We start from the raw sequence: 17131 nt of genomic DNA, 5'->3' as shown, positions 1-17131 counted from the left end.
ATAGTGCCTCAAAAGGAGCCATGCCGATGGTCACCTGATAATGCGAACTCACCCAATCGCAGATGCTCATCCGAGCCTAACCTCGAAATCAATCGCGCAGATCAAGCATATCCTCAAGGATCGTTGACCACTCCTCCCGCCATCGGCATGCGGATGGTACGCGGCCGAGCCGCAAATCGAACCTCATCGCTCTGAAGCTCCTCCAAAATCGAGACGTGAACCTGGGTCTCGGTCGAAAGATCGAGACCGAACGCCATGCGTCTCACAATATCCTCATGAATAATCTCGCAAGCCGGTCCAAAGGCCAAGTCGCACGTATCGCAATAAAATGTGCCGACTTCGACAGACGATCAACGACAAGATGGCGTCATGACCGCACCGAGTCCTCGGCAAGCCCATAATAAAATCTGCCGACACGTGCTCCCACTTCCACATCGAGACACTCAACGGCTACAATAGACTCGGCCTCGATGATCGGCCTTGACACGCCGGCACGTGTCACACTCGGCCACAAAGCCGCGATCCGGCGCTTCATCCCGCCAAAATACTGTCGCACTCAATGTGCATGTACATCTTCGTCGAGCCAGATGGATAGAAAACCGCGATCGATGTGCCTTGCCATAAGATCTCGGCGTAGCTCAGAATATCCGGACACATAATCGGCCTCGTAGCGAAGTCCACCATCTGTACTAATCTGTCAATCTGACTCTCGATCCGCATCGCTCGGTAATCCTGTAATGACTCGTTTGTCTATCGAGCCTCGATCACCCTTGCGACAAGAGAGGGTTGAATCGAGAAGCTCGATAACGCAATAAAAGACTGCAAGCCAAACTCAAAGTCGTACTGCTATATCCTCGAGCATCCGCCACTCCTAATTCATCATGCGCCACCAGCCTCGTGGTCACGCGAGCATCCGCCACCACGTCGCCTTGCCCGGGGGTACTGGAGATCGAAATCATAGTCCTTCAGAGCTCCATCCAACACCTCTTCCTCATCTCGAACTGTGAGAAGAGGTACTTCAAGCTCTTATGGCTGAAAAGAGCTCGAACCTAACCCATAGAGATAGTGTCTCCACACCTTCTGTGCGAAACTGCAGCCCACTCTAAATCATGCGTGGGGTAGTTCACTCATGACCTGATGAGCGAGACGCGAAGGCTACGGCTGCCGTGTCTTGCATCGAGCAGACTCAAACCAATATGCGAGTGCATCGGAAATACAATAAATCCGTCACTCCCGAGGGAAGAGTGAGGACAGAGCGACGTCAGACGGTCCTTTAACTCCATAAATGCTCGCTCGCAGCCATCACTAAACTCTGCGCCCTTCCGAGTCAACTGGTCAACGGGGCTGCAATACGAGAAAAGCCCTATACCGGTAGTAGCCCGCTAAACCAAGGAAACTACGGATGCTCTGACACTGCGCCCCCGACGCATCGCCTCAACCTTCGAGGTCCACTGCGACACCCTCTCGTCACCACGTGACCGAGGAACTTCACCTCCTCGTGCCAAAACTCGCACTTCTCCCAACAACTGGTATGCGCGGAGGGTCCGCAATGTAACCTCCAAATGCCGCTCATGCTCCTCACGAGTCCTCGAATAGATCGAATGTCCGATGAAGACTACATACAAATCGATCGAGATACACGGAAGACCTCGTCATCACCGCATGAACACTGGCGCATTGTCATCCCAAAGGACATGACCGAAACTCGAAATGACCATAACGCGTCATGAAAGTTTCGGGATGTCCTCCTCTCCCGAATCTGATGATAACCGTAACGCAAGTCAATCTTCGAAAGAACTGTGCACCCTATCAAACAAATCATCAATCCTAGGGACCGGTACTTGTTCTTGATCGTGACCATGTTGGCTCGCCGTAATCTACGCAGAGCCTCAACGAGCCATCCTTCTTCTTCACGAAGAGTACGGCTCTCCCGAACCGCTCGGACGGATAAAGCCTAACTCACGCAACTCGTCCAGCTGCTGTAGTTCCCGCAACTCCAATGGTGCCATACGATATGGGGCCTTTGAAATAGGCACGGCACCGAGATCAATTGAAACTCGGTGAGTCGACGAGGCGGTAATCCAGGAATCTGAAATACATCGGAAAATCGCAAACCACAGAACTGGTCGACGCTCACCGCTAAAGGGCTCCTCTATGGCACAAGACATCAAACAAGACAACGGCTCTCCTCGGGCTCAAGAATGAATCGGAATCGCAAGCCATGTATACACAAACGGATGCCTCGCGAGCAATCAATATGGCGTGATACTCGAAGCCAATCCATGCCTGTGATGCATCAACTCGACATGTGCAAAACAAACAATCGGCAAAAAATATATCCCCAACTAAAACGGCAAGACAAGCAAAATCGGCCCAACATTGCAGTCTTCCACAAATCAACCCCTCACGAGCAGACTCCAACGATAAACCAGTCAATGGCAAAAACACTCGGCCACGAAAGAATGCGATGCACCGTAATCAAACAACACACGTGCAATGCATGCAGATACGAAGTATACCTCAACACTCCTCCAGATGATCGAGGATCTGCGAGCCGCATAGAATCGAGCTCGAGCCGGCCGAGGAGGTGCGCTCCTCTCGAGCGTGCGCGCGCTGCCAGCTGCGAGGCGGTCCGAATGCCGTCCGCTGCGTCGTAGGCAGTGCGAGGCCGCCGCCGAGGTGGCTCTGAGTGAGGCCGCTGCGCGGTGAGGCCTCTCCGCTGTGGGGGTCTCTCGCGCCGGTGGTGAGGCGTGGACTCTCTCGCGGGCGAGACACTCCACATACGGTGTCCGGCCATACCGCACCCAAAATAAGTGGTGGTGGATATGGCGGCCCTGGGCGGGGTGCTGGGTGCGCTGCTGCTCGAAAGGCGGCGACTGTGCGCTACGTGGTCGACCGCGGGTATCACGGAAGGAGCGCTCTTCCGGCCCCTCCTCGACCGCGATCGACCGAGAGCCGTCCCACTCACTCAAAAATCGGGCCTTCCGCACCACTTCCTCGAAGGTAGGGAGCTCATGCCCAATAACACGGCCATGAAGACCGTAACCAAATCAGCGCGGCTCTCCGCTCCTCATCATCCACTAAATATGGTGCAAACCTCGACAACACGAGCATATTGAGCCACTGTCATATCGCCCCGCACCAAGGCCTCAAACTCCAACGCCCGCTGTCGTCGGATGTGATCAGAAAATACCGTTGGTCAAACCGATCCACAAAATCCTCCCAAGTCCAAACAAAATCGGGCTGAGCCATCCTCGATACTGATGACTAGCAATGTTGGGCTCGGACTCGCCGCTCGTCGCGCATCCCATCGTCTCAAATATCTTCTATACATCGGTGCGCCATCTCTCCTCTACCGTCAGGTCTGGGGGATCGAGGCGTTTGAACTCTCGAAGGAGGGCACTCGAGCGCTCGCTCGCTGCTGAACGATCGGGAGTCCGCCCAAGTGCGCAACTGCATCATCTGCGAATCGAAGCACTCACAGATCGGCTGCTCACGCACTAGTCTCTGTGAGGAACCGTACTCCATACGGGGCATGAATCCATGCAGATGGTGCAGTCCTCATGCAGCAGAAGGGATCTCGTGGTGGGCGAGAATCGTAGTGATGAGGTGGAGCGAGTCGATCGGTCACCTCTCGCGGCCATGTCCTACGAAAGAGCGACAGGTGCCTATCAACTTTGAAAACTCTCAAGGCACGCCGTTAAGGCTCGGTAATAAAAGATCGCTAGACTACCGAACTTAGGACTTAAATCATTCATACCAGACATAATGTTGGTTTTGGTTATTCCCGAGTTATGCTCGATACCAACTTCTGTCACAACTCGGAAACCGGCTCACAAAATTTCCGATCGCCATTTCGACACCTCCGTAGAACCCCATTCGCTAGGTTCCGATTCGCTAGGTTCCGATCCGGGATGCTACAAGGAGGATTTTAAACATCGCTTGATTCGTAATAAGCATAACTCAAAGGCATAACCCACAAACAACAACCAAAACTCCATCACATTTCCACTATAATCAAAAACTTTACAAGTACAATGAGCATAAGGGAAATACAATGAATATAGACCAAAACTCCAAAAGAAGATCCGCCACGCCCACTGCTGCGATCCAACGTCACAGCACGCAACGGTCGTGCATAAGCTTTATTAAAGCTTAGAGGGTGGTGAAAGTATATGCTCAAGGTGATAATGTCGTCATGCAGTATGGAACATGCTGATGAATGCTAAGAATCCCATTAGCCGACAAGGCCATGCGATGCAAAGAATGATGTCGGCCATACCAAGGCCATGCAATGCGAAATGCAAGTCAAGCATACAAATCCTCATCTAAGTCCACATTCAATACGGCTCAAATCTGGAATATCGCTGGGGTCTAGTGAACAGATTGCCGCCCCATCGCGCCAATAAGGTGAGTGGAAAAGACTTCACTATCCGCATGGGCTCGGCTCGTGAATAGCGGACCCATTCCTCGAGCGGGTCAGACTCAGCCTAGCCCCTACTCTCGGGCGGTAAGGCCGCACCCCCTTCCAACCGACTCCGACACAGTGGGCGGCCTTCTCGTAATCGGCACTCGGCGCTCATGCACCCACTCGGTGCAGACGTTGGAGCAACCTCCGGTACCATAAGGGTTTAGGGACTTTCACCTTGGATATCTATCGCACCCATGTAGAATTTTCGGTATCCAATCCCGCCAACCTACGATACAGTCTGGAGGCTATGGCCTCGATGTCGCTAGGCATACGATAAATATCACACAATGTAAATGCATGAATCACACTATCCAATCATGAAGGAATCCTGCGCGTATCGTGCGCTCATGTAGGGCAACACTGACGGAGCCTAAACAATCCGCCAAGGCTATGCTATGATCAGTCATTTCTCATATCAAGCATACGTATGATGAATATGATCATGAATCATGGAATTAAATATGTTATATGGGGTGGATGATGTTCATAATGAAGACGGGCCTAGACGGCCTGCACATTACACATATAGACCTATTAGCGGGCCCAAGGGAAAGTCATAATGCGGACATTTAACCACACTACACTTACAATGTGGACGTCAAACCAACATTGCTCCCAAGGCACGACTGCCACAAATATCATTTCATAAGTTATTTTGGGATCACACATTGCAATGGACCTTAGGTACATCCATTGGGCCCTTAAATACATCAAATTAGCCAAGTCATATGGGCCTTATATTCATTAAGTGGGCCACACCAATGGGCCTTATGTACATTGCAATAACCCGGGGGCTTCATAACATATCAAATAGGCCTAAGCTTATGGGCCTTACACGTGTCAAATGGGCCTCATTGGGCTCCATATGTACATCAAATGGGTCTACTCACCGGGGCCTTATAGGTATCAAATGGGCCTCACCATTTGGGCACATAAAATGGGCCTCAACTCATTGGCCCCATTACATAAAATGGGCCTCGACCGGGCCATAATACATTAAAGTGGGCCTATTCACATGGGCTCCTACCACAAAATTATATATAATATAATATATACACACACATCACACACACACACACATATATATATATATAAATATATAATATTAATATATATAAATATATTATAATATATATATATACATATAATAATATGATAGTTACATATGATATATATATGATCATATACCATATAACATATATATATATAATATAATATTATATATTAATATATATATCACATCACACACACACACATGCACCTACACACACACAGCCCACATGGGCCCTAAGACTCACCATGCCAATCAGTCACTACATTCAATTGGGCTTCTCATTGGGGCCCACTCAAATGCTATAATATAAGAGCCTCCAACCCTATAAGGCAATGGGCCTAAATGAGGTGAGGAACTTCACTCCCATCATAAAGGCTTCAAAGGTTTAATCATAGTTGTCGATGATTCAAAATGCTACATTCAGTGGTCCCTTATGGAACATTCATCTTAAGTCCACAATGTTTCTATTGCCCACAAAAACTATGACCGAGAGTTGCTTGACTTCAAGTTCTAGTCAATGGTTTGTGAAATTACTCTTGCTGTCTGAATCTTTACTTCTATACTTTTATTACTATTTCATCATGATCTTCTAGGTATCCTATGAGAAATGCAAATGGGGGGTCGACCCTCTATTCGTGCAAAAACTCTTCTTTTCATAATCATTCGTTGTGCAATCTAGAATGGTTAACATCGATGACGTGAATTACTTACGTACTATACTTATCATTAAGTAAGTCTTTATTCATCTCTATACCAGATCTTATTTATCTAGGCTAAACCTAGATGCTTAACATTATAGCATATTTAACTTGAGATTCATTCATCATTACAATTTAGGGGTTGCAAGTAGATTTGACAGAACTTAATAAGTTCAAATCAATTATGCTGATTCTAAGCCAATTGCTTCTTATTCCACTGTATAACTAGCAATAGGTCTTTCTGATGTACTCTTATATTGCTCATCATGACATGCATACATTTCTAAATTTGTCATGAGTTACATCAAATGAATGTTTCAGTCTATCCACATAACTCCATCTTGTAACATCACAGTATCTTGAATCACTTGTACAATAGTCCAATCCATGCAATCGCTCTCTAAGATGAAGGAATTCTGCTAAAGACTCAATTTCTTCATACTTGACTTGCATACAATTCAACTTTCATTTCAATCATTACTACATTTATATGCAGATCTTGACATGAGGTAAGTATGTGCAAATGCATTATTACCTAGATGTCTAATCTTTAGTGTCATTCTCTTCATATCAATATCAATGCGTAAGTAGCTACTTACCATCCAATAGATTCAACTTTGTCAATGATCAGCATTAAGACACTAATGCATGCGATTGTAAATCATTCGATTGCACATTCCCAGTAGGTCAGCTTTAAGCTTGACATTCAGTAGTCTTCGAGATTCTTGATACTTGAATATGCATCAACGTTACCTATCATAGACTCTCTCGTAGTCGTTGCTAATGTTCATGTATCAATCAATCCTTTCATTTGGTTACGAGATTGTCAACTCACGGAGTCCAATATGACCTCTACTCAATGTCAATCCTTTATCAGCATGATACACATCTCATCATATCTCACTTGAAGTCATTACGGACATGATAAATCGACAACGTTCCAATCTCTTGATCAAGTATGGACATAGGATTAATGTAATGATTACGAAGCTTGTACTAATGTCTTCTTCTAGTGACCTTAATCTAGTAATGTTTCATGCTATCTATTGATGTTCACCATCCTGACAATTCTAGTTGCATCTAGATGTTCATTACATAGATGTTTCAAGCGTAATGTAATGATTCACAGTCCGAAGAACTTACCGATTAGATCTTAAAAATACCTATTGAAAGTTTGTTATCTTCTGATACTGCTTCAAGGTCAGACATCTATCAGTTTGCAAGCAATTGACATTTTCACATTGACGGACGAAGTCGTGCAGAGTTCGATAACTTAATAGGTATACTGTCAATATCCTAGCATAGTTGACGTTCACGATCGGTATTTATCGACTCTCATACTCATGTTTGATAGTCAACTAACTCAAATTTGCGATTAATTAAATGTCACAGTGCCGGAATTAGTTCTCGTTTCATCAAATTCTGGATCTTAACGGATATTTATCCATATCTTACATCTCCACGATCATTACGTTACATCTCATCTTTATAAGTCAAATGTCTAATGTAAATTGTACATGTTAACCATAAAGATCAGGGCACATGATGCAGAAACGCAGGACTACTGAACTAATGTAAACTAAGGTTTATGATCTTTAGGACGATTTCTATGATAATAATTCTCTTGCGTTCAGCTTGCGTAAGATAACAGTCTTCCATCTTGCATGCATGATAGTCATATTTTCCCATTCTCATTTCTCACATCTTCTCATTCTGATCATTGCCAGACGATAGGATGTTTAGTGAAGACCTCTAGACATTACATCGTTTTTATATCGATAATCATTCATCAGAACTTCATCATGCATGACTTATCGCACTGTGGCCTTCCAACTCCAGATCTTGAATCCCCTTTCAATAACTATCAACTTCATTAATTAATAAAAGCTCATTTCAGGATTTGATTAAAGGCATTCATAATTAGATCATAGATCAAGACTAAATCTCTACTAAGCTCATCTCGTAGTAAAGATAAGACTATTGAGCTTAAAATTTCTCAATTTCTAGGGAATTTTCATATTAAATTCATTCTCAAATAAACTCTTAGCCTTAATGATATTCTCACCCTATCTTGCTCTCTTAAAACCTTCAAATTGTAATTTAGCTTAATAGTTTATTTTTTAAAAGATTTCTTAATAAGTATTAAATGTTATAATTTATACTTAAATCATTGAAATTCATAAACGAACAGATTGTTTTCTCAAAAATTCAATTTTGAAAGTCAATTATTGATAAAAACTTGTTCACTCTTTCATCGAACATTTCAATCATTCAAGTCGTAAATTAGGTATTCTCTTTCATTAAGATCTTGTAGCCCGGAAACGTGAAGTTCATCCAGATTAGTTAAAACAATTGACATTAATCATAAAATTTTCACCTACCTTCAACCATTAAAAATCCACTTTAATAATTTATAACAAGCTTTGAAAATTGGCATAAGTGTTGGGGTTAAAGATTATTAAATAGTATGAGTTTTATCTTTACATGCTTCTTTAGTCGTATCAGTTCAAATATTGTTCTCTTCATCATCATCTTTTCATTACTTTTATAATTATCATACTTTATTCGCTTACCTCTGAAGTATCTTTCATTTGTTGATACGCATAAGATCCATCAATTCACCTTCCAATTCATAAACATGAAGGTTATTAAGACCTTCTAACAATCAATGAAATACACCATAAGCTTCACCATGGAATCCTATTAACACCATTCATACAATCATAATCTTTGATAAATTACAAGGAATAAGTATACCTTGATTACTCTTCCATAGTTAATGAATTTTAGCTCACTCATGCTCTTGATTTTCATGACCATCTTCTAATTACTCTAATTATGATTTCTCTTGAAAGTCAATGAGTTATGCTATTAACCTTACACTGTTAATCTTTCAACAATAGACTTTTATAATTACAAAGTAAACTTCTACAGTGCGTTATCTTGTCTTTTAAAATATCTTCAAGGTTGTAAGTTACTTGTCATACACGAAACTTAGAAGCGCATCTAGAATTATTCTCACATAGTTAGCACATGTTAGTACATTCTCATTCCAAATCATTCACTAGATGGGCGATTTTTATCTAAGTGGTCATTAATTTGCTTGATTGGTAGTCTCTTTAATCATATTTATTGACCAATGAAACCTCTCACTATTGCAAGTCCGATCATGTTTAACAACATATGAATAAGATTGCATACGCCATCCATTGTCCATCCTACTGGATCATGATGTGAATTTAAATCCTTTGCATTTTTAAGCCAAAAGCTACAAAGTCTTCATCAATTTTCACTTTACATGTTTACATAATATTACAATTCTTGAGTCTCATTCATCACGCAATTATTAAGTCTGACTTTCAAAATACTTTAAGACGGTTGCACTCGATTAAGATACCCATGTTCACCACAACCGTGCATAAGCTAATATAACATAGAGGATGTTCTGTAAAAACATATGTACAATGAATGGCAACACTCATGTAAGGATCAAGGAAATAAGATCTAATCCATTGCCAAGATGTAGGCCTTATCATGACTCATCGGCAAAACTGAAACCAACATAGTGTCAGTCTTGGGCTCAAATCTACGTAGCCAATTATCATTATGGACCGTGATATCACGCTTGATCTAACATCAGGCATTCCACCACCCCAACATTATATTGAAGAATATCATGTATGAAACCAAATCCAGAGCTCAGCTCTATAAATAGCAACTCAGCACATCAATGAACTTTCGCATTCAAGGTGTAGCCGATCAATACGACATCATACAATGGAAGTCCACAAGGGTCAGCTATGGACCCTATCATCCAAATCAAGCCTCAGATATCAGCTAATCTTGTAACAAATACCGGTAAAAAACCCCTCTGACCAACCTCCAAACCATCCCTCCGCCAAAGTGTGGGTTTTTCCAGGGGCTAAAAGGCACAAATGCATCTTTATACACTTAACGTCATCTGTATGAATGAAACTTTCTAGCATGCAAGCACTTGTGAGCCCGTTCACTATCGAATGTCCGTTGTCAATTTTGGCTTGGCTATCCTCCACTTCGTCTATTAACCCCACTTCGGGATGGCCCATTACTGTAAAGATTTACAGGTTGTGCTCCTCATAACGATACCCGAATCAAAAGTTATGGCTAATTTATTGTTCACATTCCTTTTGTCCAACCATACTAGGAATGTATCGATGCCACGTTTTTGTGACTATGTTGGTATTAATGTTTGCTCTTGCATCAGGTAGCATGGATTGCTAACAGTACTTTGCATACCCCACCATGATGTATGTGTCCTATCCACGCCATCTATCCATTTTTCCAAGCTATCATATGGCATGAGCCAAAAAATGAGGCAGATCTAAATGTCATATGGACCACACCAAGGGAAAGAGTGGTGATTGAACACTCACCATTAAAAACTTTTCAGGGGCCACAAAATTTTTTGATTAAGTTCTCTTCATTCAGGTGTGCATGACCTAATCAACACGTTGGATGACAAATAAACATTTCAGTGAGGCCTAAGGAAGCTTTTAATGGTGAGCATTCAATCACCACGGTTTTCTTGAGGTGTGGTCCATTCGAGATTTGGATCACCCTCATTTCTGGGCTCATGCTTGATAATAATCTTGAAAAAAATAGATGGATGGTTTGGATAAAACACAAATATATTATGTGGGGCCCATAAAGCACTGTCAAGAGCCACCTAGCTACTGACATTGTAAGTATGCAATCAGTGTCCTTGATTCAGAGGTCATAGGGACATGAATAAGGGGAAAACACAAATATCAGTTTGATACATAACTTTTGGGGCCTTCAAAAAGTTTTTGGTAGGCCTTCAATTCCTACTATTTCCAGTGATGTAGTCCACTTGAGCCTTAGATCTGCCTCATTTTTGGGCTCATGCCCTAAAATCAGCTTTGCAAATGGATCGATGGTATGGGTAAGGCATATACATCACAGTGGGCCCCATATAAAATTCACATTCCACTTCAAATAATTCACAATGCACTCGTTCGAATTTCAGGGCATGACACTATCACACCCATCCTCCAAAGGCACACACATGAAGAGAGTACTAGCTATTGAAAGATATGTTTCATTCATTCACAATCCAACCAGCCCTATCACGCTTTAAAGACAAGCCATGGCTTCCACTGATATGGCCAACCTGAAAATATTATATTTATCCCATTAACAATGTGAAGAATAGATAGAGAGGTGGGGTGTCCTAAGAGAAATTTGTAAAGATTCTTAAGAGATACACATATTTGAATTAAAAAGAAAACAGAAAATGTTTTAATCTTAAAGATTATCCCAATCTACTATAAAAATCAAAACCATAACTTGAAGTCCACACCATAGATAGATATGCTTGAGGATCCATCTATGCATACCTGCTGCAAAGTAAAAGGAAATTAGAATAGTTAAATTGTAGAATGTTATAAAAAGTTGTCTTGAAACTCTACCAAATGAAAGTTACTAGCTGTCGAATTTGTTCCTTTTTGTAGCCACTTGTTAAATTATTTTGTAACAGTCTATTTCTTGGACACTAATCCAAGGGTTAGGATCTTCCATCTCGAGAGATTAGTGATGGTATCTCTATCCACAATTTGTCCATTCCCATAATCTAATTAGGACACTATTCATATCCCCATGCATCAGAGCCATGGTTAAAATACTCTTATGACTCAGATCGATTCATTTGGCCCTGATCTAGTCGACTCGCTTGAGTGATTCATATTTATTGAGAGTCACCGAGTCCCAGTTGCGAGTCTTAAAATCATAATAAGGGCCTGTAATATCATATTCTTTCACATTTCCTTTTGTTGAATGTACCTTTTTCCTACATTTAGCATTAGAATGGTAAAGCTCAAATACTAATCTAGTAGCAACAATGGAAAAACCGGTCCATAATTTATTTTTTTTAACGGTAAATATCATTTCTCAATAACAACAAGGACAACGCCAACAACGGTTGTAATAAATAATAAAAACTTTAAGCATTTAATATTAATACTCTAAATATATATTACAATGCAGGTGGTGGGGACCAATTTTTTCCCCTACAATTAATTTCCAATAATGAATAATTTTGTACATTTAAGGGACATGAATAATTATTTTTTAAAGTTATGAGTATTTTAAGAAATTAATAATATATTTTGTATAAATATTCTGTTAATATTTCACCTGTAAATGCCACTTGGTACTATTTATATTCTTTAAAAAATAATAAATAAATAATAAATAAAAAATGAGTGCCGACTTCTCTCTCACCAAAGCAGACTTTTCCCACCGATACTTGGGTAGGTGCCATGTGTACCTATCCCACTCAAACCATTGAACCCAAAAATCATGAATTCATGATAATCAAAAACTAAGGTGGGCCACACCATAAGAAACATTTAAGAAGGAACTCCCACTGTTACTTTTGTACAGGGCCTACCTTGGTGTTGGAAGCGGATTCCTTCCTACTTACCCTGAACGTCTCTACCCAGGAACAGGAAGATTTATGCGGGGCCCACCATGATTTATCTGTTTATCAACGTCCAACCACTTTCTTAGATTATTTTAAGGTATGAGCCCAAAAATGAGGTAGACCAACGCTCAAATGGACCACGCCACATGTGACTTTTGCATTTAATGCAACCCAAGCTTACCATTTGGTGTGGTCCACTTGAGCATTAGATCTACCTCATTTTTTAGCTCATACCTTAAAATGATCTAAGGAAAGGGATGGACGACGTGGATGAACAGATACCACGATGAGCTCCCACGCAAATCTACCCATTCCTGGATAGAGACGGGCAGAATGTGCCTAGTTATGTTGAAAGAATTATGCAAAAATCACATTATTCAAAGATTTGGGCAATGCTACATAAATTTAGAGGTTGTAGGTATGAGTTACATAAACCAGGGGGAATTATTTGATACTCTGGCAGATTAGGTACCTTGATATATTGGCACGAAAAAATTTTACACGTGGAATGCAACAACTAAAACTAAAAACCAACGAAATATTGGAACCCACCGTCCATAACTCACAATCTTAAAGTCGAATAGGTTAAAAAATGCTAAGCCTTGATTCCTGGAAAATTGTTTTTTGAAAAGGACCGTTGGGTTTTTCATGACAACCGTCCAATAATTGTCCACTAATCCGGTAGTGAGATTATCAACTAAGTTCCATGTTTGGATCATGATCAATCTAAAATAGGTCCCACAATTTGGATGATTATATTTGAATCATTTGCATTCAAGTAACCAATTTCTAGGTAATTTCGAAGTGCATGCGTATCATACATCCCACTATGCCAGAGTATCAAATCTTTAATTGTCTATATAAATCAAGAACACATGGGGACCGTCCATTCATTCATTTCATTGCACTGGATTGAAGGAGTGAGATGGATCCATCACTAGCCAAACAAGAGAAAACGGAGGACATGGAGATCTCTCTCCGACCGTTCGATCTCTCCGACATCGACGATTTCATGGTGTGGACCACGGACGCACGTGTGGCTCGTTTCTGCCGTTGGGACGCCTACACATCCAAAGAAGCGGTTCTGGAACGCTTGAAGGAAAGGATCATCCCCCATCCATGGTACCGGGCCATATGCCTCGACAACCGTCCGATCGGCGCCATCTCGATCACACCCGGATCCGACAACGATAGATGTCGGGCTGCACTCGGGTACGTTATCGGGTTCCAGCACTGGGGTAAAGGGATAGCCACACGAGCGGTGAAGATGGCCGTCGGGTCCATATTCCGGGAGTGGCCACATCTCGAACGGCTGGAAGCGGTTGTGGACGTTGAGAACCCGGGATCCGAACGGGTCCTTGAGAAGGCCGGGTTCGTTAGAGAGGGTCTGCTGAGAAAGTACTTCATTTTGAAAGGGAAGGCAAGGGATGTTGTGATGTATAGCTTCCTTTCTACGGATCCCATGCCCTCCGAGTAATAGATATGGGTGTGGGGCCCACATGATGTATGTACGGCATCCAACCGGTCTTTGGGTGGTTGCGATTGTTTTCTATCAAGTGGGCCCCACAAGATGATTGGATCGACATGTTTTATGGGCTATCTTATTTTTATGATGGGGCGAACCTGTTGGATGGATTGGATGACATACATACTCGCAGCTATTGTCTTGTTTTTTCATCTGTAATCCGTTGCGTGTAAGAAATTTTCGTATCTTTGGGGTTTGCTAATTCCACACGCGTGTAGATCAGTACAAATCTCACGTGGGAATACGTGTGTGAGATCCGAGCTTTCCATATGGTTGGAAAATAATTCTTAGATACTCTGATGAAAAGTCATGCAACTTCACTCTCAAAGTGGGCCACGGCGTGCACAGAAAATTAATTTTTATTTTTCTAGCCGTTCATCTGTTTTGATATGCTAGAGGACCTCAAGGTATGAAGTGGCCTGATTTTTAGGCCAGAAGATCGAAAATTTATAGCTCAGATCTCGCACGTGCATCACATTTCGACCCCTTGCACCCACGTGTGGATGCGCACAGCTCCCATTACCACACGCGCGTGGAATTGACAAACATCTTGTCCTTAAAAGATAAGGTCGGCAGGAAATCGGATTGCGTACTGAGTTTCTCAGTTCAGTTTGCTCTTATCGAACTTCAGTAAACTCTGTTGGGCACACCGTGAATCTCTGTGGTTTATCCACGCCGTCCATCCGTTTTCTCAGCTCATTTAAGGGGTTGAAACCAAAATGGAAGCATATCCAAAGCTGAAGTAGACCATACCACAGGAAACAGTGGGAATAATGATTTCCACCGTTGAAACTTTTCTGGGCCCACAGGGATGTTTATTTGTCATCCAACCTGTACATAAGATCATAAAAACATGGATGAAAGGGAAAACATAAATATAACATAGATTCAAACCTTATGTGGCCTCGAGATTTTTTCAACGGTAGATGTTCAATTCACACTGTTTCCCATGGTGTGGTCCATTTGAGTTTTAGATATGCTTTATTTTTTGTCTTCCACCTAAAATTATCTGGTAAAATGGATGGAAGGAGTGGATAAACTATATATATCATGGTGGACCCCACAGTTTAAGCGTACTGAGTTGTGGATGGAAAAACCATGCGAGTTGCTTGTGGGGTCCACTGTGGCGGCATGTGTTAACCGTCCATTATGGTCAACCCACAGTAATTCGACGAATATGAAAATGGGATGCTCCCAAAAAATGACGTTGATCCAACGGTCAGGTGGGCCATGTAAATTTGGAAGTTTTTGCGTGGTTGTTTTCCGTGGAAGCGGTTACGTAGGATCCTTATTCTTGCTGCGGTGGTAAACTCTCGGGGGTCAACCGGTCAAGGGTTCGAGTATCCACCCTCTTCATTTTACCACCTTATCACAAAAATGACAAATTTTTGGGGCCACAGAAGTTTTGGATCAAACTTATATTTCTGCTTTCCCTTCGTCCATGTCTGCATGATCTTATAAGCAGGTATTTCTGCATTTCCTTCGTACAACGGTGGAAATTATTATCCCCACTGTTTCCAGTGGTATGATCCACTTGATCTTTGGATATGCTTTAATTTTGGGCTCAACCCCTTAAATTAGATGGAAAAATGGATGGACGGCTTGGATAGACCACATACATTCAAGGTGGGCCCAATTGAGTTTACTCGGTATGCAATCTGATTTCGTTTTCCATATTGCCCACTGGGCCATTAGACTCGTCTGATTTCCTAGGGCGTCCAATTTTCTCGGTGGGCCCATGTGAGGCTACTTGCACGATATAGGGACTCGAGATTATCTCGACAATAGATCCGAAGGTAGATCCCCATTCAAAAACGGGCTCCTTAGCATATATAGCATATCCTATCAGGATACAGGGACTCGACATTTTTCATTAAGGTATGCTATTTCAGAAGTCACCCAAGCTGCCTATAGATACGTCTATTGTTAATGGGAGGAGTTGCACACAAAAAACTTTAATTAAAGCTTCATTTTTGTGATAAGCCCATTTGCTTGAGTTAGGCTTCGGAGGATCCCCGGCCATAATTGGCGTCCCCGTTGTTTTTAATTCACTCTTGCATGCCCCTAAGCGTGGCTCAACTTATCCAAATTCAAGCAACAACAATTATAATTTTATCATTTTGAAATCAAATATAACAATCGCAAATGTAAATATTATTAGGGAATTGCTAAAGAAATTTATAATACTATAGAAATCTCAAATCCAAATAAGTACATTAGTGTATAGATTTAATAATTTTGTATTAAAGATATAAAAAAGTCACATAATTATGATTTTACTGCCAATAAACCAAATATAATAATATACTAGCCATTGATACATAACTAATATTATAAAACAATGAATGGCCATTGATAAATAACAATTACAGGTGTGATTTACTTGATGAGTAGATGTGATTAATTTTTTAGTCCTCACATGATGAGTCTAACTTAGACATCATGCACAAGAAATGTTAGAAGTTATCTGTTGGGTGGACGGTAGCTTATGGTTTAACTTAGTTAACTTACTTGGACTTGAAACCGTAACTTGTGTCCTTCACCACATTGTGGTGCTTGTCGGCCTTTCAGCTCGTTATATTGGATTTTTTTTTTCTCTAATTCTATCATTAACTAACTAGAGTTTTAATACTCAGCTTAACTTGAAAGTTTGACGAGTCAACTCAACTTGGCAAAACATCATGCAGGATCTCTATGAAACTCATCGCTGAGCTTGACTAGATTTGGACTCGACATGACTCGCAAAATCAATCGAGTCAACTTGATACAAGTCACTATGATTTGAACTGAGTCACTTGGTAAGTTAAATTCAATTCTTAAATAAAAATACTATGATGGTAAAGGAATTTAAATGTGTGACTTCACACGAGATGAGGCAACAACATATATTACCTCTCTTCGT

General features: G+C 41.7%; 1 protein-coding gene across 1 annotated transcript; it reads left to right on the top strand.

Moving 5' to 3' along the window:
- The first annotated feature begins 13557 nt into the window (after positions 1 to 13557).
- Positions 13558 to 14226, top strand: LOC131219515 (uncharacterized). Its single transcript, XM_058214689.1, has one exon. The coding sequence runs from the start codon at positions 13630 to 13632 to the stop codon at positions 14179 to 14181; it is 552 nt and encodes a 183-aa protein (XP_058070672.1). The 5' UTR covers positions 13558 to 13629; the 3' UTR covers positions 14182 to 14226.
- The last annotated feature ends 2905 nt before the right edge of the window (positions 14227 to 17131 follow it).

The sequence above is a fragment of the Magnolia sinica genome, chromosome 11 (genome assembly GCF_029962835.1).
Source record: "Magnolia sinica isolate HGM2019 chromosome 11, MsV1, whole genome shotgun sequence".
Taxonomy (NCBI): domain Eukaryota; kingdom Viridiplantae; phylum Streptophyta; class Magnoliopsida; order Magnoliales; family Magnoliaceae; genus Magnolia; species Magnolia sinica.
The sequence above is the reverse complement of the archived record's forward strand: the minus strand, read 5'-3'. Positions and strand labels throughout refer to the sequence as shown.

Excerpts from the sequence above, each read along its gene's own strand:
- LOC131219515 (XM_058214689.1), top strand. The coding sequence starts at position 13,630 with ATGGATCCATCACTAGCCAAACAAGAGAAAACGGAGGACATGGAGATC.